The sequence below is a fragment of the Trachemys scripta genome, chromosome 15 (genome assembly GCF_013100865.1).
Source record: "Trachemys scripta elegans isolate TJP31775 chromosome 15, CAS_Tse_1.0, whole genome shotgun sequence".
Taxonomy (NCBI): Eukaryota; Metazoa; Chordata; order Testudines; family Emydidae; genus Trachemys; species Trachemys scripta.
Window position 1 is genome coordinate 20210287 of NC_048312.1, and position 27328 is coordinate 20237614.

Genomic DNA, 27328 nt, shown 5'->3' on the forward strand with positions numbered 1-27328 from the left:
CCAGGCCCTCCAAACCCAAACTGAACCTGTGAGGTTCAGCGATGTGGCTGACAAGGGACAGGACATGCAAAGGTGGCCCAGGCCTACCTGGAGGCTGCATCCAATTCTGATCACTTCATCTTAAGAAAAATACAGTAAAAACTGCCAGAGCTCCTGAGAAGGGCAATAAAGGGGATTAGACTGCGCACAGAAAGGATAAGTCAGAAGGGACTGGCGGCTTCTATGTACCGACATTGTCAAAACCGAGCCATCCCTCTTACCCCTTCTGTGCCTCAAGTTCCCCATCGTACTTTGTAAAGTGCTTTGAGAGCTGATGAAAAGTGCTATAAGCTGGGAATCATTATCCCATAATACAAGAACAGGGGGGCACTCAGTGATGTTAAAAGTCAGAGCATTTACAACCAATTGAAGGAATTACTTTAAAAAAAACCCCAAACAGCATATAGTCAGCTGGAGGAATTCACTGCTCCAGGAGGAGAAGCACAATAGGTGGGTTACTACATTTCTGTGAATTCCGAAGCGGTGTACAATGTGCTATCTAAGCCTATGGTTCTGTCACCATTTAGTGGCCTACAGAGGGTAAGAGCCCTATTCCCACAGACAGAACAGACGAAGTTCACATGGTATGGGCCTATGTTTTTAGGTATAAGCTATTATCGGAGGTTGCATCTCAGATTAGACAGCAGACCTCTGAATCTGCTATGGGAAGTCAGTACTTCCCATGAGTCTAAAAGCAAAAGATGTTTGGACCAGAGATTTCACGTAGGTTATTTCCTGGCAGGAAAAGAGTCTACAATTTTTTATTGTTCCCCCAAGATTAAATTTAATCTGGCACAAAAAATTCTCCCAATAAAATTGTTTCTCTCCAATAAGACGCTAAATCAGTGGTTCTCAACCAGGGGGTACATCAACTCATCTAGATATTTGCCTAGTTTGGCAACAGGCTACATAAAAAGCACTAGCAAACTCAGTACAAACTAGCATTTCATACAGACGGTGACTAGTTTATACTGCTCTATATACTATACACTGAAATGTAAGTACCATCTTTATATTCCAATTGATTTATTTTATAGTAATATGGTAAAAATGAGAGTCAGCAATTTTTCAGTACTAGTGTGGCCGTGACACTTGCATTTTTATGTCTGATTTTGTAAGCAAGTAGTTTTAAAGTGAGGTGAAACTTGGGGTATGCAAGACAAATCAGACTCTTGAAAGGGGTACAGTAGCTTGGAAAGATTGAGAACCATTGCTCTAAATCATCAGCCCCACGACTACTGACTTATAACCAATGACTCAACTTCAGCCAGCTGCTAATGGGTTTCACTTTCTTTGGCCATTATAAGAAGTTTTGCTAAATCCGAGACGTGGTATCACAGCAAAGATTTTCATCCATGGAAGCTGAACTTCTGCAGCTCTTGACGAATATGTTTAGGGAGTTTAGTTTTATATATATATATATAAAAAACACTAAATAAAAAAAGATACTCAAGCCCTTGGTTTCTCACCTGCCTCCTTGACGTCTTTGACAATTTGCTGCGCCAGGCTCCCTGTGTAAAAGGCGTCTGCTCCCTCGTTGGCTAAAGTCTCATAGGTGTTCGCTAGTTTGGGCATCTTGATGACATCCCCCTCGTGTAGGATTCTTCCTCCTCTGCAGAACACTTCACTGCGGGGGAAAGGAAAAGAGAGTGAGGGAATCAGCTCTGACATTGAGCTTCACCATAGACACCTTTGGCTTTGAGTTGCGCAGTATGCAGGCTAACAGCTTCTGAGAGAAAACCAGCACTGCGGAGTTAGAAGAGATGCTATTCACATGGTCCCCCGGACACAAGTACCAAGACAGTAACGCCAGGCCTGCTCGCTGAACAACATACACAAGGAACTCCTGCCTCAGAGTTAAAACAAACTCATCGCTCAGTGTAACCTACACTAGTGGAGAGTGGCTCTTTTTGTCCAATAGACTAGTAGCTGGTCCACATCAGAGATCAAACCTACCACAGCAGCCAGGGATGGGGCTTGTCCTTGAGCTCAGATGACAAAGGCTCATACGGCTGATTCTGAAGTCCCTGAGTTCAAAGTTCGCTGCCATTCCAAGCAGGGGCAGTTATAATAGCACCAATGCAGGCTCCAAAGCGCTACCTACCACAGTGAGGGGTTGCTTTCAATCGCCTTCTCTTTTGATTTGATGGCTGCTGCCAGACCTTTCCCAATTGGGAACCCTTCTCTCGCCAGCTTGATGTTGGGCAGAAACAGGCTATTCCATGGCAACTTGCCATGCCGCTTATGAGCCATTTCATAGCCACGAATTTCTCCTGGAACCGCAATGGACAGGCCCCCTGAAGCAAACAGGGAAGACATTAGGCCATTCGGCAACAAACACTAAGCAAAAGCAAAGACAGAGTTGTCTTTATGTGAACTCATTTCCAGAACAAGAAGTGAAGGGGACCCCTCCATGGCCATGTCTTCACTAGAGCTGAGCTTGTTCAGTGGCCAAACTGGGAGAGGAGCGAGGAGAGCAATCAGGAAAAAATTGTTGTGTTCCAGACTGGAAGTTGAGTTTCTCACCATAATGAAAACAAAACATTTTAATTCAATCCAAAACATTTGGTTTCTTTTATTATTGAAGTAAATCCATCTACATTTCTAAATGAAAACATTGTTTCAAGAAGAAAAGTCAAAATGTTTCATGTCAGAAGTGTCAAATCAAAGCAGTTAGATTTTTTTTGTTAAAAGCTGAAGCTACTTGCTGAATTCAAACACAATTTCAGTTGACTCAAAACTGCATGTTTTGGCAAATAAAAGTTTAGTCTGCAAAATGCTGCCTTGCTCTAATGTTCACTTAGCAAGGAAGCTGTTTTATGGGAATAGCCTGCATGAAAGAAGTTGGTCGCATCTCATGTCTTTGCAACAGTTCAGCCCACCCATACAATCATGCTGTTTGACAGAGCTGGTTTTGGTCCAGTCACTCCCTGTACGTGTTCGGGAACTCTTGAGGCAATTGCTGGTAGCAAGGGGTTTGGGGTTTTTGCCCAACATGAGGCCCTGCAGTGTGGGATAGCATCACTAGAGCTAGCTGAACTGGTGAAGCAGCTTATGGCTTCCAATCCAAAAACGGGGAGAAAGACTGTCGTAAAGGACACAAATACAACCAGAGCTGAACCATAGGCCTCATTGCATCCACCTGCACTGGGATGATTATTGGGTATTGACACGTGCCATTGTACAAGTAACCCATGCAGATGGGATTTCAAACCATGGTTTGGTGCAACGACTTGCACCGCACATAGACAGTCCCATTTTTATTGGCACCTCCCCAAATTGTAATGTAGTCCTCGGATACCAGTTTTCCCCCCACAGAGGCTTTTCCCTTCCCCCCTCAAATACAGATGTACCCCAGCAGGAGAACTTGCTTTCCTAGGTCCCTCAAAGCATTCTGGGAAGGCAGTTGGTTTAGCTGCTTCATGTCTTTTTGATACGGTTCTGTTTCCAGCAGGAGCGCCACCAGTTTTTCTGCCGCCCTAGGCGGCGGAAGGTCCTGCCCCAAAATGCCACCCCCCACAGAGGCGGTGGAAGATCCCGCTGCCAAAATACCACCATGGTCGCCGCCCCCCAAATTGTAGCACCCTAGGCGACTGCCTAGGTCGCCTAATGGGTTGCGCCGGCCCTGGTTTCCAGTCAGGAAATTTCTGTCTCTCCTCTGGACCCTCTAGGCCTCCAACTGGAGCCACCATTAATAAGACAGTTGAGTGATGGCTCTCACGGCAACACAAGTATTGGTGAGATCTAACAGCAGGGGCTCTTGTCTATCAGAGCATGGGGAGGAAAGTGCAGATGTTATGCTGTTCATGGCAATACAAAATATGGCCCCTTAACAGTTGGGTATTAAGATTGATTTTCTACATTGTTCTTTGTATGAATGAGACAATGGGGGCTGTTGTGACTGACTGTCATGGATGAGATAGTACATTCTGACTTCCTGGACAAGTGAAGATACACAGCAGCAATCAGCAGGAGGTGGAAGAGATTTCTGAGGAAATTGAGAAGGTGAGAATCCCAGGTGGCTGGGTAGGGCCCACTCCAGCCACAAGATGCAGAATAATCAGAAGTACTTTGAACCCAGGAGATATTGCAACAGTAGCTAAAGTCTGAACACCCCAAGGAGCCACTTACTGGAATCAACATATCAGCACCATCTGACATCGCCTTACCTTTAAGGGAGAGCTCTGTGTTGTTCCCAAACATGTCCAAGGATGCATTTTTTGGAGCCACCTCTCTTGCATTAATGACTTCTACTTTCCCTTTAAAGACACAAGGAGTAAGGATGGCATCAGCTCTTCACTCTAGACACACAGCACATTGGCTTTGTGGTACTGAACCTCTGAACTGGAGTCACGGAGAGCTAACTCCTGCTTGGCTGGGGTGCCTGAGGTCACCCCACCTGTGTTGGTAGGGTATGATGTCTATCACACCCGCCCTGTGCTAGGATAGAATTAATAACTTTGCTTTAGACAGAGCAGTGTCTCAAGGGTAATGCTGCCATCATTTACGACTGACCCTCTTACCTGTGTGGGTGTAGATGGTGAGGAAGAGACCCCCTCCGATTCCCATACTGTGAGGATTCATGAGGCCCACACAGAGCAGAGCTGCAATTGCAGCATCTACTGCAGATCCTCCTTGCTGAAGGATATCCCTGCACAGGCCAAAGAGAACAAAATTATCGTCCGGCAACCGACAGCACAGCAGCCTCTTCTCCAGCACTTTCAGGACCTCCTTGTACACGGTAGATCTCAGGGCTGCTACAGACAAGTCAGGCTTTCGTACCAGATTTGGACTGGCTACAGAGCGTCTGCCATAGAGCGAGACAAGAGAGATGGTCTCTGTCTAAGAGATACTTTAACGTGCTGCCCGCTTTGCGGCTGGCGGCTCAGATAAGGTATGTTACTTAGTGGCTGAACATTATAAGACTGGTTTAGTGTCCCATCATAGCCGCCACTCCCTCCTCCCACTCACAGGCTCTCAAGGGGTTGCCTGCTTCAGCACAGAGGCAGGAGGGAAGCAGTATCCAGTCGCTTTCTCAGTATTTTATTCAAGATGACAGAGATGCACCCTGGTTCAGTTTCACAGAGAAGAAGCCTGCAGACGACCGAGCTCTCCCTTGGTAGCATCATCTACTCTTGAGTGTCCCCCATCTTAAGGAGTAATTTTTAAAAAGCAGCATCTCCTGCTGGTGTGGGCTGGACAGATCTGCATTAAGATCAGCTTGAAAACCCTGCTGAGGTTTTCTAGAGCTGCTTCTGGCATTTAGATGTCCAGTTCCCATTTAAATTTAAAGTGAGAATTGGCCACTGAAATCCCCTTGGAGACTGAAAAAATGGATGTTAAAGGTGGCTTGAAAAGTTTATTTCAGTCATTTATGTGGTTCCCATCCCGGTGGACCCATTGTACATAGCTTAGATGGTCAGCAACCATGTTTCTCAGGCATGGGGAGAAAACCAAGCAGTGCAAGACTCCACAGGCAGAGAGCTAGCCAAACAGCTCTTGAGCAAAAGCAAATGGAACAGTTTGGGTCCTTGACTTTGTTACAATAGCTCAGAGAATGTACAGACGCGAGTAAAGAGAGATACCTTCCAATTAGTGAGCACTGCCCAGCGTCCGTGGCTACAGCTGCTGTCTTGTAGAGATGTCCATCCTGCGCTGGGGGCCGCGGGGCTGAGCGCAGTCCAAAGAAAAACCCCAAGAAAAGGACCAGGCCCACCAGGAAGCCAGTCAGAATCCCAACCGTCAAATAGCGCTTCTTCATCTTTCTGTGGGGAGAGACACTCTGAGCAGGAATCCCCACGGGGCCTACAGGTGATAGCAGCCTGTTTCAAATACACTGGAAATGAATGTCCACCTATCCAGTTTCACTCTCTGGTTTCTCACCAGTTGTCTCCTCTCTCGACTCCCTATTGAAGCAGGGGAGGTCCGGAGAAGAGCAACTGAAGGAGACCAAAGGCGCATTCCATTCAGAGAAGTTAGAGACTCAGCCTACTGTGTCTGGAAGGAAGGTCGATAGCGAGGAGCTTTTCAAAGGCACCCAGGGCAGATGGGCACCCAACTCTCATTGCCTCAGTTAGGACCTGGGTGCCTAATTACCCCTTTTGACTTTCAAACCTCACACACACGCCAAAAAGCAGAACAAGGTCATTGGGCACGCCTGTCCTTGCAGTCCCGTGAGAGTAAGAGTCCCCAGTGTCAGCGGGACAGTGCCCAGATGCAATCCGTCTCAGTTCACTCTGAGGAGCCCTACCCCAGCTCTATTACATCCCCGAGTGCCCTTCACTCAACAGTTTGTCATTTGATCGACATTAAAGAGATCATCGCTGTCTGGCGTGGGCTGGTCTCCTTCAGCTTTCTGCTCATGAGAGCGCCCGGGGAATGATTGAAACAAGCATTCCCTCTCGCAAGAGACTGAAGTTAGATTTACTGGATGGCAGTTACCAGGGTTGCTCCTTTTGCCTCCTTTCCCTTCACAGAAAGTTTGTACATCTCATTACCTCCCTCCCCCGGGCCCCCCCGTTTTTAAACCAGGTCAAAAGTAATTGCCAGTAGCTCAGTTCATCAATTAGCTAACATCCCTGGCCCTACTGATCTGCAGCAATTCCAAGTATTCCCGACGCTAGATTTATTTTTCATTCACAGGTATATTATATTGATACCAAGAGCCTTTGGGTTTTCATGCTGAACATCGACTACAAGCAGCAGATCAGGGATTCTATCAATCATTTTAGAATGATTACAGAATTCTCCCTCCTCGTCTGTTAACAGGCCTATTCTGTGCAATACTTTCTGCCCCCATTCCCTCGGCCCGGATAATTCTATTTATTATTAATGTAGCATCACTATTGTTCCAGTTTATAAGCACAGAGCCCTTCAAACCCAGATACTTTTGCTAAGATTTTAAGCCAGCAAACAGTTTTGCAAGAGCTGCCCCATACTTCTTTAAAAGGAGCAGGCCAAGATATAGTAATTAACACAGTGAGCATCTGGGATAGATTACGTTACATTGTAGTAAGTACAGTAAATACTTCCACATAGAGTAGAGGTGGCACGATCAGGAAAAGCCCCAGGTACAGAACTTGATTTAAGCTGAAATAAATTATAAATGTCTGGCAATGACTTCACAGGAGAAACGCTGTGTTTTCAAATTCTGGAATCAAAGCAATTCAAAGATACAATTACACTTTAACTATCTCCAGCTATTGTCGCTTGTGGAAGAGTGAAGGTACCCAAGGAATCAACAGCTGCCCTCCCTCTGTGCAAGGTCATGGGGTAGCCATAGACCTGTATTATATACATCTTCAATAGCGACACTATGAGCACATTGTCCCACTGGCAACATACCAATATAGGCACAACGCACTCTAAGTGGTACAACATGCAGAGTATTCAGAAGGTGTCTTTTATCCCATTCCTAGGTGTAACAGAAGTCATTTGCTTTCCCACTAGTCAGGGCCTCATTTCCCCAGAAACAGCTGCACTGGCAGTAAGAAAATAAATGTATCTTCTTTTAATTGCTTATGATCCTCCCCCTCCCCCACCCCCCAAACAGTACGGGTTAGTTACAGATGTAATACTGCCAGCACACTTAGTGCAATAGCCACACTACCCAGGTACCTTACCAAAGCATCGGCTGTGTGCAGAGAGAAAGCAGACAGAGGCATAGTGTGACGAGCGGACAGGATTGACCCTCTCCAGTGATGTAACAGTCCAAGGCAGGATGTGATTTCCAGCCAGGTCAGACTAGCTCTCGCTGCCCTGTGGCAGAGGCACATGCAGTACCAGCGAGGCGTGGGGGGAGCTAGTGCAGAGGTCACTGGAGGGAGCAGGCCAGCCAGGATGGAAGCAGAGTGGGTAGGTTGGCCCATCAGGGAGATTAGCTGAACACCCCCCCTACACACACACACACACACCACTCCAGCCGAACAGAGGTCAGTTCGCTGGCCCTCTGTCTATTAGTAGCCATCGCATTGCTCCTCCCATCCGGGCACAGAAAGCTTTCTAAGTCTCGTAGCTCATTACAAAACTAATCTACTGCCTGTGCCGTTACACCTGTGAATCTTAATGACAGGCAGCTGATGGGGAAAGGGTGATGTCTCTCCGTACAGGTTCCGAGCTTGCTTTACACTGGACCATTCTAAAATCAGTGGCATACTTGTCATACAGTTACTGTGCATGGAAACAGAGCAGCCATTACGTCTCCAACAATAGCTCCCTCAGCCTTGGATCTTAAAGACAGTTGTGTTTATTGGCAGCGAGTTTGGACTGGCTCTGTCCTCGGCGTGTTACAGAAAGTGCCGCAGGATCTGTCACCAGGCAGGAGGCGTCTCTTTTCTGTGGCTTATCTGACCCTTCGACCCCTGCAGCACAGGGCATGATCACTAGTCCCAACGCTGGAGCCGGAAGCCATAAGCTTCTGGATCATTGGAAGCAGTGCTCTGTGGCCTGACCATCCTGGGTCTGGCAAGCTGCGGTGGGGCACAGTGTCAAACTTACCTGACCTAATCCAGCCAGGCTTTTGACAGATAGGTGACCCATTCTTACAGTGTGTGTGGGGGGGGGTTATCATAGGCCCTTTATTTTAAAAGGGACCTCTTGTTTCTCACTGTTTATAGTCAGTGCAAGTTACCCCAGTACCACAGTGATGGGCATCATTCCAGACCAGTAAGGGCCAGATTGGGCCCAGCTGCTGGGTGACGGCACAGTGTACAAAGCCTCTGACCCCTTAAGCCCCATGCATGGGAGTCCGGCCCGGCCAGTCCCGCTGCAGATGACAGCCACCCCGAATCGGGTAAGGCTAAGACCAGGACATGACCTCCCACGCCCTAGCTCAGCACAGCTGGAAAGACACAGGGAATGGCTGTGTCAGTGCCCCAGCCTGTATACCTGGGAGGGAGCACTTCCTGGAGCCAGCGCCCCCCCATGCTCCTGCTGGGGCAGTGCAGCTCTGCAAGGCCCCATCCTCAGGGTTGGGCCTATCAGAGAGCTGGGCTCTGTGTTCAAGAGTCACAGTCAGTGTTTCAGCTTAACTCTCAGCTCAGAATTCAGCTCCCACGTGTCCTTTGGGCTTAGAATAAGTGGCGCATCCAACGCATCTGTCAGGAGACTAGGTCCCCAGCCTCGCAGTGACTCCTGGTGACCTAAGAGGTACGTTTCTGTTTCTAATTAGTATAATCTGGTGGAGGCAGGAATAAAAATCATTCACTTGGAAAAGCTAACCAGGACATTGAATAGACCTGGACCTACAGGCAGAAGAAAGAGAAAGCATCTCGATGAAACGCAGCTGCGTGAGACGGATCATGTCAGGGAAAACAGCAAGAGAAAAAGTTGGGGTCCCTGTAGGAAGCTAGAGGACTGAGCTACAGGAAAAGCAGGCAATCCTGAGCAGAACCGGGACCAGAATCAGAGCCAAGAACACACTAGGTCTTTACTGCTGGAGTTAAAGGAAAGCTACTGGGTGACCTAGCCTACTGTAGGCCCCGCCACTAGAGGGCAATGTCCATCCTATACACAAGAGCCACTACATTGCAGTTTTGAAGATAGGAAGGAAGGCTGTGAATGTTGCTGCGTGAAGGTTAGGAAGTACCGGCCGATGTTATGACCAACATTTCACTACTTACCTGATGCCTCTGGCTAGGTGGCATAGACAGGTGTGTTAAGTGGACAGCCTAGTTTTTCCCTGTTGAAGCTGGCTCTTTTCTCCAAGGATTTATTGGCGGGACTAGTCAGAACAATTACTGCGTGCTGCCATCTGAAGCAGCGAGTGCTGGAACTCTCTAGCAAGCTGTGTTCTGCAAGTGGTTTTAACCTCTGAAACCTCTCGCCAAATCCAGCTCTGGGGAAGCGTTGTTAGTATTTCAGTCAGACAGCGCTTCTCGGCAGCAGGAGACCGAGACGGAGGGGCTATAAAGTAATTAAAGGCACTACAATTCCTTCTCAGACATTAGGGTTGTGACTTTGTCCAATGCGAGGCAGGAAATTCAAAGCCAAGTCTGGCCTGTCTGAATTCATGCAGGGGAAGAACAACAAGCAACGGAGTTATGGTTGGATAAGCAACTTTACCAGTGAGCTGTGTTAATTGGTGTCACAACTTTAACAGTCTTAAACATACGGAAGCTTCGTTTCAAAACCCAGCACAACAGCCTAGTTACTGCCAGGCAGGGAGATTCAAGTTCAGCCTGCTGTGCCGGACCAAGCAGGGGCTGGGAGTGGGGCTTACGGTGCTCGCTTCTGGCCACACGAAGGAACAGCAATGAGTGGCTCCGACAGGAGGCAAAGCCCCCTCTGTGCCAGAAGGCAGGTTGCATTGCCCTGAGAACTGGAGCAGGACGAGGAGAACAGAAGGCAGGACATTAAGAGGGCTTTGGAGGACCACCCAGAAGAGTTGAAAGACTCACACATACACACACCCCTGCTCCAGAGAGTTAAGCATGTCAGAATTTGGGATTTCCCCCTGGAGGCTGGAATTTCCAAATGCACACAGTTTAAGGTTTCAGGTCACTGTGGCCCAAGAGACAAGGCATTCCAGATTAGGAACCAGCGGTCATCAATTATTTTTTGTCAAGGTCCAAATTTCTTGGTCAAGGTATTGTCAAGGTCCAGACTCCAGAGAAAAATAATACAAAACCAAGAACAATACTGGTAATAATAAGTCAATAAAAAGATGTTGCGGTCTGTCCAAAAGCATCTGGGGGTCCGGATTTGGCCCACGGTCCATCTATTGACTACCCCTGCAAGTCTAAGCTGTCAGAAAGGTGGGGGTATCTGAGCTTAGCTGGGCGTTTCAATCATCACAGCTAGCAGTGGTTTCTAGCACGGTGCAGAGCAGCAGCAGCCAACATTTGTCCATTAGCCAAAAACTCGCAGGCAGAAAGATATCTAGCTTATCTCCTCCAAAGCCACCAGTGCTGCTCATAGGAAGAGGGCACAGCCAGATCCCATCACTCTCCAAAGCAGCATGCTGCCTTTAGTCTACCAGTTAGAGTAGGATCCCTTGTTAACCACGACTGGGAGAATGGTCCCTGGGTATCAGTGCCTTTCCCCATACATCTCTGTACTTAAGTTACAGGATTTGCCGATAAACTGCTAGGGTACCAGATTATATTCACGACTGGCGTATGAATTCTTTTCATTCTCCCTCTAAAGGCAGGTTTGCAGTAGTTATTTAGCCATTAAGCTAAATAAACCATTTCCTCCCTCACATGTCAGCCAGTGAACTCACTTTACCACTATGTAACAGAGAAAGCAAATGAATCCGTCAGCCTTGGAAACCTTGATTATCACTAGGGTGCTGTATTCAAGCCCAGTTAGCCATTGTTTATATCCTTAGATGCTGTTGTCTAATTATGCATTCTCCCAAACCCTCTTCCAGCTGTCAGTAGGGTCAGGGCCAGCAGACACACTCTGTGCAATAACATCCCAACTCATCACTTCTGTAGAGCCCCCCATTAAACTGTGGTTATTTGCTCCACAGGACACCTTCTAGCACTGGGGAAAAGAAAACGAAGAACACCGCAGGAAAGGCAGAGACTATATTGACCATGTCTGCCGCAGGTTCAGATGACAGTGATTTCAGGTGTCAGTTCTACTTCCTTTGTGCAGAAAACATTCAAGAGTTTTGTTTCTTTTGAACCCTAAACAATAATCAGTCTGTTTAGTCTCTATTCACACACACCTGCTTCTAGTGGTTTTGCTAAGATTCATCCTAGCAAAACCTCTACTAACTCACTATGTCTTTGTCCCTCTCTTGTGCTAGATCATGCTTGGGGGTTTATGAGCCTGCTACTGCTTCTGGGCTGACGGATTGGGTTGGTCTTTTAGCTCAAGCAGTAAAGGCTTATGCTTTTAGCTCTGCAGTTCCCAAGATTAGTCCCTACAGACAACTTCTCCAGGGGTGTTATTAAACAAGCTACACAATCCTTAGTAGATTTAACTACGGGGATCCTTTAACACTGTAATTTGATAGAGTTACTTAAGAACTCCTAGGTTGTGAACACATTACACAGAACAGTAAGGATCTTGTTTCATGTACCATTGAAAAGAACTGGTGAGCGTGTATGTACACCTCATTGCCCTTCAATGAAATCAAAATAGCTCAGCTGTAGGCCCAATATTGCTAGCAGATAGTGGAAATTCCCTTCAGCACAATTGGTACCTTGTGCCTTCGAAACGGGAAATTTGCTCTCTATTGCTGCAGCCATCAAGTCCAAAGTGGCCATGGATTTGTTACCAGGTATCCCAGACTTGAAATATTTAAGAATCATCCCATAAATCAAAAGACACCGATACTCTTTTCCAGTTATAGTTAAGCAGTCCAGTGGATCTAAAGTGGGAAGCTTTTGCTTTACCAGCCAGCCTTTCCTAAACACAGAGCACAGATAAATGTGACCTCACCATTTATTACAAGTCTCTTTCTATAGGACTTCTTGGGCTTCAGGGTAGTTCTTATGACACTCACCCATTTCAATTCATCCAGCATGCTAGCGCACCAGGTCTCTCCCATAGCTTACCAAGCCCTTAGCAGCAGAAGCTAAATGCCCTTCTTCCCTCAGAGGCTGGCACAGGGTGAAGTGCCAGGTAATTGTAAAGTTAAAGTCACCAAAAAACCCAAATCAAAATTGAAAGCTGAGAAAAAAGTCCATGAGATGGACTTAGTCACTAATTGATTCTCGTATGACTAGCTTAGCGAAAGCAAAACACAAACAGAAGGAAGTATCGATAATCATTACTTACGAGATTATTCCAGGGAGCTGATCCTATGTTCTGTCAACAAGAGTTCTTCTCCCAGAATTTAGCAGATGCCAACCAAAATTAACAAAAGAAACTTGATTTTGAAAATATATTGAAGAAAATAAAACAAAACCAGCCACCAGAAGAAAGCATGTAAATTAATTAGTTACAGTATAAACAGCTATTAATGCTTAAAGAGCAACATCTTAATCAAGTGGGAAATTCTAGGACGTAAGGAAATTAAAAAAGATAATTTGATTAGCTATGTCTGAAGGACTAATATGATAGGAGTATAAAGTTAAACAAGTAGTGACAAACACAATGGTATTCAATTGTTTACTTGGAATACTATTGCTTCAAAAGAGCATTTCTATTCAATTGAGATAATAGTCATGCACTGTTAACATAATTCAATGTCCATAATTAAAGGACTATTGCCCTATATACAGATATAAATTAAAGTAAACTATGTCACAAAACAATACTAGATTTCAACTTATCAAAAATATCTAGGCTTGGCTGAATCTGATTTTTTTTTATAATTTCAGTGGATAATATTGATATTTATTTTAAGCTCTCTTATTTTTAATCTATTTAAATTTTCACAGATGCAGGAAATTATGGAAGGGCAGACAATAGGGGGGCCAAATTATTTAATGACAGATGTTGAGATTAAAAAACTTAAAGCTTTATAATCATTAAAACACAAATTGTCAACGTCACATCAAAATATACAAAGTAAATATCCTTAAATCAAATTCTAGTAAGTTCTCAAGCAGCATTTTTCTTACTTTGCCTCGCTGTAAGTTTAAAGTATCATAGATGGAAATGTTTTTTCCATCACTTTGTGTGTCTGATGAAATCAACATTTACAGATAAAAATCTAATCTGTCTAAGCCTAAAAATATAAACGACGGGGGAAAAAATCAAGATACAAGCTAAAAAGACAGTCAAGATACTGTTGAGCAGTGTCAACTGAAAGGCTAGTAAAGCAAACTAGCAATTCCTTTTTAATCCTGGTTTAAGAAAGTGGTAGTTCTAGGACTAAGCACAGGATTCAAAGAGAGAAATGTCAAGGTCATTTGACATTACTGCTTAAGGTCATGCAGCGTTCATACACACACCTCGCTGAAGATTGTTATAACAATACAGAGGGGATGGTGTAGCTCTAGTTGTGTGTGTAGTTAATATGTGTTTAAAATGGGGAGAGATAATGAAGCAGTTCAGTCAAGCAGTGTGAGAGGGGAAAGCTGAAGTCAGGCAAAGTGAGCAGTGTCTGAAAAAGTTGGGGTTGGATGCAGTGGGGTGATTATGCCATCCAAGTCAATTTGCACAGAGAAGAGAGGATGTCTCTTAAAGACAAAGCACATAGCAAAGTGGATACACTGAAAAGAAGAGTATTTAAGACAGACAAAGGTAAACCAAACACAGTTTGAGTTAAACACACAAAAGTGGAAATGAAGAGAGCATTTGAACGTACAAGGCATTCACCTACACAGAATAACTTCTGTAGTCAGTAATACACAACACAGTCTGAATCAGTGTAGAAGAGTGTTTTAGTATTTGTAGCATGCACATTTGAAGATTGAAGCAAGGTTAGGAGTGAAGGTATACAAAAGGAGCACCGTAACGGTTGAGGAGGGGTCAATGTCAACTAGACAGACAATATAGCAGAACAGAGTGGTGTTTTTAATGCTAGAAAGTTATCATTAGTACTTACATCTATGGAAAGTCTTAGCAGGACAAGAGGTAACTATCAAACAGTGATCTCTCACAAAAGTATGACACGCAATAATTCATGTGTGTATATACACAGCAAAACAATTATAAGCCCAGTGTTAGTTCTTTTAAGCAGTAAAGAAGATAACTTTAGTAATCTGGGTGATGGTTAAAAAGTCTTATCATACAAAAATGCTGCATCTCCTTAAGGTTACAATGCTCTATTTGTAAACAGGCAGTTAAATCAGGTACCAAAGGTATTTATAGCTAAAGGAGACTGCATTATAGGATTCAAATCAGACACCTTGAATGAGAATATTTTGCAATATCAAATGCAAAATCAAAATCTATTTCAATGCAATATCTTTTTTGTTCCTAGTGTGGCCTTTCCTTCTACTATTTGAAGCCATGATCTCAATATTATCTCTGGAAGTTGTAAAGTTGTATATGCCCAAATTTAAGTCCTATCAGCACAGGAATCTGGATTTATGGAACAAAGATCTGAATTCCAATTCATTTAATTACCTAGGAAACCAAAATGTTTGCTCTCCAAGGCCAAGTTCTGTGTTAACTTTGAAGTGCAGAATTTCCCTATGGAATATTTTAGCAATAAATATTGATTTCCCAGTCCCCCCACCCTTTAAGCAGATTAGGATAGTCTCAGCCTTAACTCAGCTGTCTTTGGAGTTTTCTGTAGTAGTGGTGGCATCTTCTGGGTGTCTCTGATCTTCAGGAAAGCTTCCTCTTTCCCAAGCTGGGTTTATAGTTGGAATTTTGGGCCCAGAACCCAAACCCAAATGTTTTTGTCTATGAAGGACTCATTTAAAGAAACTCAAATGACTGATCATTCCTTGCTTGAAGTGGGTAGCCCCTCTCTATAGGTCAGATCAAGACAACTCTGCACTCAGGATCTGTTGATCTTCAAATGAGGCTGCTTCTACTAACCTTGTGGTGGTGCATTGTTATGCATCCTTCTTCCATTCAGATAGACTGATGAGTTGAACCATCCCCCAGAAAGATCATTGTCATGATTTTGTGCCTTTTCATTGGTCATCCCCAAAATGAGATGTTGTCCCATCTCCAGGTTACAGGTGAATCCATCATTTTGGCAGGTCTGGTGTCATTGCACTCTTTTACCCATCCCAGAGGTGGCATCCATGATTCAGAAATGTTAGTTTTCCCATGTAATTGCAATTCTTTCCTGGAATTCTTTAATTTTTACTTGGCATTGTAAGTGTATAATACTAACAAAATTATCTCTGAAGTTTTTAGTTTGGTTCTCTGCTAATTGTTCGTGAAACAATGAACAGTCTCATTCTGTTGTAAATTTGGGGATTATTTTCTCAAAGTTTCATTAACGTGAAGTTTAAAGTTTATGCTTCATTCTTTTTGCTATTAGCTTTAATTTGAAGAAAAATGTTCCCATCCTGCCTTCAAGTGTAGGAAGGTTTTCTTCCCCAATTTGATTTCAAATAACTTCCAGAGTTCATTATAAAATAAATACCCTAGCTCCTAATATTGAGTGCTCTAGCTGTTCTGTTTTTGAAGTTATGTAGACTAATGTCCAGAATATAAACAAGGAACATGATTTCTAACCAATATCTAAATTATCAATTGCTACTCTTAACTCTCTAACATTCCTATATTCAATAGTATGTGCATAAACATTTCAACACTCACTTTTGCTTGTAACTCTTATCCCTAAAATAAGGATGCCTATTTACAAATCTTCATATGTAACACATTTAGTCACACTTTAATTATATGATTTGTTACAAGGAAGGAATTTGTAGTAGGGTCCCTGATTCTTAACAGAACCACCATATATAATTCATTTGGTCTATTGATTGATTTTTTTCAGGATGACAAGAGACACTAGTTGTGTCTATCTAATCCTAAAATCTGGGAACATGCTTGGGAAGATTCCTATGCTAATTTCCTGGCAAGTCTTTAAAAGGTGTCTAAAATTAGAGGAAAGTTTAGAGATAAGAAAACTTTCCCAAAAAATCAATCAGAAGTGGTTTCCTTTCAGCAATAGCTGTAGATTTGTGGTTTCAACATTTGGCTGATAAAGATCACTTATGATGCATCAATGTGTGCCTTAACATTTCTAGCAGTATCCTTCATTTGTTTGTATAGAGGCTACAGATCACAGTGTTATTTAGGTTTCAGAGTAGCAGCCGTGTTAGTCTGTATCCTCAAAAAGAACAGGAGTACTTGTGGCACCTTAGAGACTAACACATTTATTAGAGCATAAGCTTTCGTGGGCTACAGCCCACTTCTTCGGATGCATATAGAATGGAACATATATTGAGGAGATATATATACACACACACACATACAGAGAGCATGAACAGGTGGGAGTTGTCTTACCAACTCTGAAAGACCAATTAAGTAAGAGAGAGAGAAAAAAAAAACAACTTTTGAAGTGATAATCAAGATAGCCCAATACAGACAGGTGGCTATTTTACAATAGAAAAACTTCAAAAACAAACTCCAAGGAGAGACTGCTGAGCTGGAATTGATATGCAAACTAGAAACAATCAATTTAGGATTGAATAAGGACTGGGAATGGCTGAGCCATTACAAACATTGAATCTATCTCCCCTTGTAAGTATTCTCACACTTCTTATCAAACTGTCTGTAAGGTTTACATAACCAGAGTTTATGATGGTGTCTTTGGCCTAATATTCAGGCATTTCAGTCAGTTCAACATGAGTACACAGTTGAAATCAAACCATTTCTGAACACAATTACCAACACAATTCACAGTGACAGAAATCTAAGGGAAGTTCTTTAGGGCTCAGATAAACTGAGTGAACAACAGGCGTCATACACTGCACAGCCTGCTGACTGTCTCCCTCTAATACAGCCTAAGTTCTGTTAGCATTTTTTACATTGTGACAGATCTGGCAATTTCCAGGACTATCTTTGGGAGAGCTTACTGTATTAACTTTACGTATCATTGTGGGGCAGGGATTGTATGCAATTCCATGGGGGAGGTGACCCCACCCCACATGTCCCCCAGGAACTAAGAACAGTAGGGGGTGATTCGGCAAATTCACACAGGTTGTAACACTCCAGAGAAGTGCCACCCCTCCAGGGGAGGCTCTCATATACTGGTTCAAACTGGACTTTCCAGAGACCAAACAGTGAAAGGCCTTTTGGATAAACAGCTTGAGTTTAAATTGACTCAGGACTTTTGTTCTGATCCAGCAAATGGACAGGCCCTCCCATCCAAGAGGGGGGCCAAGTCTTCCTAGGAAGGTGGGAAAGACTTTGGCCTACTGAGGCCAATAAGCCTGAGTGGTAGTAATGTGTACAGGAACTATGACATTTTTCCTATGTTTTCTCTATAATGCTTTCACCTTAAGAATAAATGTGTTTGCTTAAAGAGGGCTTTGTGGTAACTTATGACTGTGGGCAACTATGCTGTTTATAGCCGCTGAGAGGAAAGCAAAGCACAGGCTCTGGCCTCTTTAGGCAGTCTGGTTTGTTGGGGAACTTACAGCGTAGGCAGGGCACAGTGCAGCCCAGAGAAACCCCACTCAGGAGGAAGTGACATAGGTCTCCGCCCAGGGACCTTGGAAGGGGAAAACAGGTGCAGGTGCCCTGAACAGTGTCACACATCTCTTCTAGTCTTGAGTCTAGGGCTTGAACATAGGCCAATATCTTTGCAGATACATTGGAGAAGTATAGATCTGAGTGAAGCCCAGGTCTCCCCTCCTTAAGTAGGGCAGCTAGCAGAGCACTAAACCCAAAGAGAGAGAACCTACCATTTGCCCCTCTTGATGCATTTGGACTAGAACATGATACAGTTCAGCTGAAAAAAAAGCATGGCTACCTGGCTAGCACAGTGTCAGGAGCAGTAGGTTACTGTGTGTGCACAGCTCATTCAGAGTGCTTTGACAGACAAGGGTTTGCAGCCCCGCCATGGGAATATTAGGCCTTCCAAAGACTGCATCCATTACCCTCAAGTTCTCTCCGGATTGTGACGTTCAGAGAAAGCTGAAGCTAGCTGGAAACCAGCCCTTTCTCCCCTCCACCCCCAAGAAAATTCCATCCAAAAAGAATAATTTAAAGTTTTCCAACAGAGACTTTGGGTTTTCTAGTGTGAATTTTAGTTTCAAATCTAACTGGGTTTTTTTTGCTTTGACCTAGAATGCAAATTTAGTTCTTTAATATAAATCCCTTCCTCCCCCTTACTTTCAAAGGAAAAAAAGATGAGAGAAGGTGGGAAAATCCACTTTTCACATGTACTACTTGCCAACTTTTCCCCTTGGGAGGCCCCCCCCCCCCAGATCTAAAGACTGGAAGTATAAAAAACAAAGTTTCAGTTTCAAAAAACCAAAATGACATTTTTAAATGTTGATTCAAAACTAATTTCATCAAAACAACATATTTGGAAAATTCTGATGAAGCCAGATGTTCAAAAGCTTTCCCCTCCATTGGGTCAGAAGATTTTGACCAGCTCTATGCTTAGTTAAATGAGAGGACTGGCCTTCTGGTCAGTCTCTGGATCCAATATGGCAGATCGTGTACTTACCAGCATTCAAGGGAGGAATGGAGGGCAAATCTGCTGTTTCCTTGTCCATAAGCAATCCCACAGACAGAGCTTTGCCACCTGTAGGTCCCAGGTGATCAGCTGCTACAGAACCTCTCTAATTCCACCTTAGCTCTCACAAGTGTTTGTAAATCTTTATCTGCTCCTGTCCTTTCATGCAATTTCCCAAGCAGCTGTACTTGCTCTTCCAAGTGCCAAAGTATTACTTAGCACTAGCAATAATTACCAGTAATTATATTTCTCTTGAAAAGCACTCTGAGGAATTCCTCAGTATAGTATTTGATATTTGCACTCCCTTGACCATTGAAGTTGAATTCCCTCCATCTAGTTACTTTTCTATTAACTGCCTCAGTTACTCATTGACTGAAGAATCAAAAACTCACCCCTTTTAATCTTTATTTAGTGCTCATGAAAGGTACCATACTGAGCCCTGGAGGCTGAAGTCCTTATTTATAAATGGAACTAAGAGATAAACAGTAGCCTTCCCATACTACAGCAATAGGTCTGATTTCTGATTAAGAGGGACCTCTCCTATGGAGGAAAGTGTTCAGAGTCTTCTTAGGTACATATATGGCCCTCATTACCATGGTATCTGAACCACTCAAGTCTTTAGTGCCTTTATTCTCACAGCCCTGCAAGGTAGGGAAGTATTGTTATCATTAAAAAAAAAAAAAGACAGACTGGGAATTGAGGCAGAGAGAGACTAAGTGACTTGCCCATAGTCACACAGTGACAGAACAGGGACTTGAACCAGCTATCCCAAGTCATAGTGCCCTAACCCCTGGACCTTCCTTCCTCTGGGAACATGAGCACTTCACTTCTTTGCCTCCTTGCTCAGCCTTCCAGGGATGCCAGTTAATGCCATCAGATGTTAACTTTTGACCTTTAGCAACAGACATGATTTTAACCAGCCATCTACCTAATCATTAAAGACTCCAGAAATCTCATTATCAATCCCTCAGCCAGCCAGCCCTCTTCCTACCTATGACCCAAGTTTTCCTGCCTCAGGGCATGAGCCACTATAAAAAATGTGCTGGCTGTATTACATTGAAACACTAAAATAGTTTGACTTAACTACAACAATAAAAAAGTAATTCCTGGTAAGGTTCTATGTTTCCTAAAATAAAGGTGTTATTCCTTTCCTGAGAGAAACCACCACCAAAGGTAGAAAAAAACTCACCCTGAAGTTCTACTAAACATTTATATTAGCTTATTAATATTGAAATATGATGATTTTTTTTAGCCTTGGAGATGCACGGAAGTCCCCTGTAAGGCATGTAAACCCTTTCGAAGACCTTAAGCTACATAGGATAGGATTTTAACTTCCGATATACGCCTCACGCTCTATAGTGCATCAGAAATGCATTATCGATTCTAATACGAGAATAATTTCAGGGGCGAGGGCGGGTTGCAAGAGATCCACAGAGCAGGCTGAGACAATGGAAATTTTTGGAAGGTAGGTAATGGAGACCCACATTTTGACCCATAAGAAACTAACATGGTGCAGGTTGAGAAGGATGAGAGGTAGTGGGTGAGAGCACTGATGACCATCAGTATCCAGACTGGTGCCCGTGGTCATTAGATTCCAAGGCCAGAAAAGACCATTGTGATCATCTAGTCTGAGCTCCTATATTACACAGGCCAGAGAACTGCCCCACAATAATTCCTCGAGCAGATCTTTTAGAAAAACATCCAATCTTGATTTAAAGATAGTCAGTGATGACAACCCTTAATAAATTTTTCCATTGGTTAGTTATGCTGTTAAAAATGTACACCTTATTTCCAGTGTGCATTTGTCTGGCTTCAACTTCCAGCAATTGTTATACCTTTTTCTGCTAGATTGAAGAGCCCATTATTAAATATTTGTTCCCCATGTAGGTACTTATAGACTGTAATCAAGTCACCCCCTAACCTTCTCATTGAGAAGACAGACTCAAGGAGCTCAATCTATCACTATAAGACATGTTTTCTAATCCTTTAATCATTCTTGTGGCTCTTCTCTGAACCCTCTCCAATTTATCAACACATCTGGACTGTGGGCACAAGAACTGGACACAGTATTGCCAGTAGCAATCACAACAGTACCAAATTCAGAGGTAAAATAACCTCTCTACTCCTACTTGAGATTTTTTTGTTTATGCATCCAAGGACTGCATTAGCCCTTTTGGCCACAGCGTCACTTTGGAAGCTCATGTTCAGCTGATTATCCATCATGATCATCAGATCTTTTTCAGAGTCACAGCTTAGAGTTCCCCATCCCATAAGTAGGGGCTACATTCTTCGTTCCTAGATGTATAGGTTTACATTTTGCCATATTAAAAGGCCTATTGTTTGCTTGCACCCAGTGCACCAAGTGATCCAGACTGCTCTGTATCAGTAACATATCCTTTTCATTATTTACCACTCCCCCAATTTGCATGTCATCTGCAAACTTTATCGGTGTTGGTTTTGTGTGTTTTCTCCCAGGTCATTAACAAAACTGTTACATAGCATAGGGCCAGCAACTGATCCCTGAAGGACCCCACTAGCAACACACCCATTCAATGATTTTCCATTTTGAGACTTATCAGTTAGCCAGTTTTGAATCCAATTAATGTGTGCCATGTTAATTTATATCTTTCAATTTTTTTTTTTTAAATCAAAATGTTGTGCAGTACCAAGTCAAACATCCTACTGACGTCTAAGTATATTACAACCAGGGCCGACGAGGCGGGGGGAAGCCAGTACAAATTACCGGGGCCCGGCGGTCCGGAAGGGGGCCCGGGGCCTGGCTTCCCCCCCCCCCATCCATCGGCCCTGTTTAGCCAGTCCGCCCTTGCTGGGGGGCCCAAAATTTTTTTTCACTGGGACCTAAACCCGCTCTCGGCAGCCCTGATTACAACAACACTATTACCTGTATCAACCAAACTCAGTCCAGGTGTACTGACTGTTTAAAGTCTACATGATGGAGAAACTGGTCATAACTACACAGGCAGGGTTATTCCAGCCTTACATTTGCAGAAGAAACAGCACTAAGACAATTTAAGCTCTACCCCTGAATGTCTGTTAGTCCTTTATATGCCTTTATATTAAACATGGAGGACACTTGCTGGGTGGAAAATTTACACTGTGATTTGTTGTACACAGAGTTCCTTTTCTATATGTTAGCTCATATGGGCATACCTCTGATATAATGAATCTCAGCTTTGGAACAAAACTGACACCGGGTGTTTTTAATCCAGAGACATAGTCCATACACTCGCTTCAGCTCCAGTGATGTGTCTAATTGAGGGGTCATGGAATTATTTTGCTCGGGGGGAAGATTTGCAGGCTGTAGCATATTTCTACAGTCCCAAGTTGTTATAGGAGCACAGTGAGAGATATGTATGGTTGTTTAAAATGCCAGATTATGTAACACTTCTGCACGGACATTAAGGTTTGAACGTTTTCATGTAGATCTGGAACAGGCTGATTTAGTCTGTGGTTATTGCTAGCGTGTTGTCACAGAGGCAGAATGAAGTTGTTTGGATTCTGGTCCGTGATAATTGCTCTGTTTACTGGCCTGTGCATATGCCCATAAGGAGTTAAAGTTACATAACTCAATCTCAACCCAACCTTAAATTGGAATTTCTAGTTCTGAGATTTTTAAGTGATGCATGGAGTGGTTGTTTTGAACCACACATGGCAACCTTTAGGTAACTAAATATTTTTGTGCGGGTAAAGAAATAGGATTGATAGACGTTAGCTAATCTTAAAATCCACAAAAATCACAGAAACATCATTGTTTTCCTGGTCATCATCAACTAGCGAAGAAAATACCCCCCAGAAAATACCCTCCTTCCTCCACCATAAACATTAATATGAAATTAAACTGTCCAGCTTTGCCATCTCTCTAAATCCAAGATCTCCAGGTTACCTTTAAATGGGATGTGCAAGTTTTCATAGATTCTAGGACTGGAAGTGACCTCGAGAGGTCATTGAGTCCAGTCCCCTGCCCGCATGGCAGGACAAAATACTGTCTAGACCATCCCTGATAGACATTTATCTAACCTACTCTTAAATATCTCCAGAGATGGAGATTCCACAACTTCCCTAGGCAATTTATTCCAGTATTTAACTACACTGACAGTTAGGAACTTTTTCCTAATGTCCAACCTAAACCTCCCTTGCTGTAGTTTAAACCCATTGTTTCTTGTTCTATCCTTAGAGGCTAAGGTGAACAAGTTTTCTCCCTCCTCCTTATGACACCCTTTTAGATACCTGAAAACTGCTATCATGTCCCCTCTCAGTCTTCTCTTTTCCAAACTAAACAAACCCAATTCTTTCAGCCTTCCTTCATAGGTCATGTTCTCAAGACCTTTAATCATTCTTGTTGCTCTTCTCTGGACCCTCTCCAATTCTTCACATCTTTCTTGAAATGCAGTGCCCAGACTGGACACAATACTCCAGCTGAGGCCTAACCAGAGCAGAAGAATGACTTCTTGTGTCTTGCTCACAACACACCTGTTAATACATCCCAGAATCACGTTTGCTTTTTTTGCAACAGCATCACACTGTTGACTCATATTTAGCTTGTGGTCCACTATAACCCCTAGATCCCTTTCTGCCCTACTCCTTCCTAGACAGTCTCTTCCCATTCTGTATGTGTGAAACTGATTTTTCCTTCCTAAGTGGAGCACTTTGCATTTGTCTGTTAAACTTCATCCTGTTTACCTCAGACCATTTCTCCAATTTGTCCAGATCATTTTGAATTATGACCCTGTCCTCCAAAGCAGTTGCAATCCCTCCCAGTTTGGTATCATCCACAAACTTAATAAGCATACTTTCTATGCCAATATCTAAGTCGTTAATGAAGATATTGAACAGAGTCGGTCCCAAAACAGACCCCTGCGGAACCCCACTTGTTATGCCTTTCCAGCAGGATTGGGAACCATTAATAACAACTCTCTGAGTACAGTTATCCAGCCAGTTATGCACCCACCTTATAGTAGCCCCATCTAAATTGTATTTGCCTAGTTTATCGATAAGAATATCATGTGAGACCGTGTCAAATGCCTTACTAAAGTCTAGGTATACCACATCCACAGCTTCTCCCTTATCCACAAGACGCGTTATCCTATCAAAGAAAGCTATCAGATTGGTTTGACACGATTTGTTCTTTACAAATCCATGCTGGCTATTCCCTATCACCTTACCACCTTCCAAGTGTTTGCAGATGATTTCCTTAATTACTTGCTCCATTATCTTCCCTGGCACAGAAGTTAAACTAACTGGTCTGTAGTTTCCTGGGTTGTTTTTATTTCCCTTTTTATAGGTGGGCACTATATTTGCCCTTTTCCAGTCTTCTGGAATCTCTCCTGTCTCCCATGATTTTCCGAAGATAATAGCTAGAGGCTCAGATACCTCCTCTATTAGTTCCTTGAGTATTCTAGGATGCATTTCATCAGGCCCTGGTGACTTGCAGGCATCTAACTTTTCTAAGTGATTTTTAACTTGTTCTTTTTTTATTTTATCTGCTAAACCTACCCCCTTCCCATTAGCATTCACTATGTTAGGCATTCCTTCAGACTTCTCCGTGAAGACCGAAACAAAGAAGTCATTAAGCATCTCTGCCATTTCCAAGTTTCCTGTTACTGTTTCTCCCTCTTCACTGAGCAGTGGGCCTACCCTGTCTTTGGTCTTCCTCTTGCTTCTAATGTATTGATAAAAAGTCTTCTTGTTTCCCTTTATTCCCGTAGCTAGTTTGAGCTCATTTTGTGCCTTTGCCTTTCTAATCTTGCCCCTGCATTCCTGTGTTGTTTGCCTATATTCATCCTTTGTAATCCGTCCTGGTTTCCATTTTTTATATGACTCCTTTTTATTTCTTAGATCATGCAAGATCTCGTGGTTAAGCCAAGGCGGTCTTTTGCCACATTTTCTATCTTTCCTACCCAGCAGAATAGCTTGCTTTTGGGCCCTTAATAGTGTCCCTTTGAAAAACTGCCAACTCTCCTCAGTTGTTTTTCCTCTCAGTCTTGATTCCCAGGGGACCTTACCTATCAGCTCTCTGAGCTTACCAAAATCCGCCTTCCTGAAATCCATTGTCTCTATTTTGCTGTTCTCCCTTCTACCCTTCCTTAGAATTGCAAACTCTATGATTTCATGATCACTTTCACCCAAGCTGCCTTCTACTTTCAAATTCTCAACGAGTTCCTCCCTATTTGTTAAAATCAAGTCTAGAACAGCTTCCCCCCAGTAGCTTTTTCAACCTTCTGAAATAAAAAGTTGTTTGCAATGCAGTCCAAGAATTTGTTGGATAGTCTGGTCCCCTCTACTTTCCCTTTCTCCCAAAGGAAAATATTTGTCAGCACATTAGGGATGTTTTCTTTCCATTGTCCTTAGGAGACAATTTGCTGACATTGAAATACCTCAAGCACCTTGGAGATCATTTCTGGAGTGATGTTTTTAAATTGTTTCCCTATTCACTTGCAGGGTTCTCATCCCTACAGTTTTTCATAGCTGCTTTTCACCAATCTCTAATCAATCCTAGGTGACGGATCTCACCACAGAAATGCCAAGAGGCACCATCTGGGATCCCTGACGAGAATCAGCACGTTAAACAGAACTTCTGGTCTCAGCAAAGAAGGGGAGATAGGAACAGAGCATTCACATCAAAGTCTCTGCCCTCCAGTTGCTGAATCATTACCACCTTCTGTCCCAATGGTCAGCTGTCAGATATTTTTGCTTAATAAACAGGACTTCATTCTTTCATAAGGCACCTTTCCTCTCTGACATCATAACCCACACAACATTGTAATCGGCTCTTATTCAATTTCAAGATAAGGGACCTTGATCCTAGTTTACTACATGAGAAGCATAACACAAAGGTTACAACAGGTAAAGTTCAGCTTGTTCCCGCCTGGCAGATGCTGCTGCCTGGCATCCTTCCCCTGCAGTGTGGCCATGTGTTGTGAAGCCCTCTTAGAGGCAGAACATAGGGTGAGCTGCTGGAGATTTCTAGGGCCTACGTCTCCTCTCCCTTATACCAGTATAATCCAAGAGCAACTCCACTCAAACCAGTGGCGTTTCACCCATGCAAGCAACATCAGAATCAGGCCCATGGGCTGTGTGTGCTGGGGGAAGGAAGCAGAAAGCCAGTTTTCAGAAAGCCTAATTATTTGTTGCATAAACATCTGTCTGCCACTCACCTCCTGGCAAGTATTTGATCCCAGTCTCAGAGAGCGAACCTGCTGCTGGAGCTCCCAAAGCTTTCCCTAGAGAGCTGGAAAGAGATTTTTAAATCCAAACCCAAACCCAAACCATGCTGGATTTGACAAGAAAGAGATGACTGCAGCTGAGGGGCCACTATTCAGACAGAGTTCTTCGAATTGTCATAGCCAAAGCCAACAGCTCCTCTAATGAAACGGACTGCAGTTCTCTTTCCTGGATCAGGGCCATAAAGGGCCTATGTTTGCTAACCTGGGCCGGCCTTTGAGCCTCAGCGCACAGAAGCAGGCAGCTTTGCTGACAGAGCCTTGGAAAGCAAGCAGTCAGCAGATTGGAACCTGAGGAGATAAGACATTTTAGAAAGATACAAAGGTTATCTGGCCTGGGAGAGGACAAAGCAAACTGAGGCCAAGGGCTTCAGAGGAACAACCCACTGGCCCTAGAGCCACAGCTCAGTAAACAAAGAGCATCTCAGCACCAGAGTTACTCCCTCGTTCCAGGAGTAATACAGCCCCCAATAGAGAGTAGCTCACTCAGTGTGCTTTCATTTATAAGCCTTGGATTTCCTCTCTAATGGGGTAATTAACCCAAGGTGAGCCCAGCCCCCAGGACTGGGCTCCATGCAATAAAGACAGGCAAGTGATGAAAGAGTATCTGCTAAAGGAGAGATTTTAACCCTTTTCCTGCCAGCCACAAGGGGTGACTGATACACTGTTCCACAGCCCATTGTTGATTAGATTTAACCCCATCCCTGAGACTGCTCCAACACTTCCTTTCCAGAAGCAAGTGCCGGTGTCCCTTGAGCTCACATCCTCTGTGTTTCCATCACTTTCCCTGACACTTTATAGCTGAGCCATTACACACATTAAGAACAGGAGTACTTGTGGCACCTTAGAGACTAACAAATTTATTAGAGCATAAACTTTCGTGGGCTACAGCCCACTTCTTCGGATGCATACAGAGTGGAATAAATAGTGAGGGGATATATATACACACATACAGAGAGCATAAATAGGTGGGAGTTGTCTTACCAACTCTGAGAGGCCAATTAAGTAAGAGAAAAAAAACTTTTGAAGTGATAATCAAGATAGC

General features: G+C 43.5%; 1 protein-coding gene across 4 annotated transcripts in view; it reads right to left on the reverse strand.

Annotated features, from left to right (window-relative positions):
- The window catches only part of GGT1 (gamma-glutamyltransferase 1), a 65521-nt gene that overhangs the window by 17095 nt on the left and 21098 nt on the right, over nt 1-27328 (reverse strand). For 3 of the 4 annotated variants that reach the window (XM_034791543.1, XM_034791544.1, XM_034791545.1), the window contains 5 exons: nt 5625-5804; nt 4563-4690; nt 4209-4298; nt 2144-2336; nt 1509-1666 (listed from right to left, as the gene is read on the reverse strand). In XM_034791543.1, coding sequence (XP_034647434.1) covers nt 1509-1666; nt 2144-2336; nt 4209-4298; nt 4563-4690; nt 5625-5800 — 745 coding nt within the window. In that variant the 5' untranslated portion in view covers nt 5801-5804. Of the gene's footprint in view, nt 1-1508; nt 1667-2143; nt 2337-4208; nt 4299-4562; nt 4691-5624; nt 5805-19033; nt 19453-27328 lie in introns of those variants that run through there. The other variant, XM_034791542.1, reaches the window with a different exon arrangement.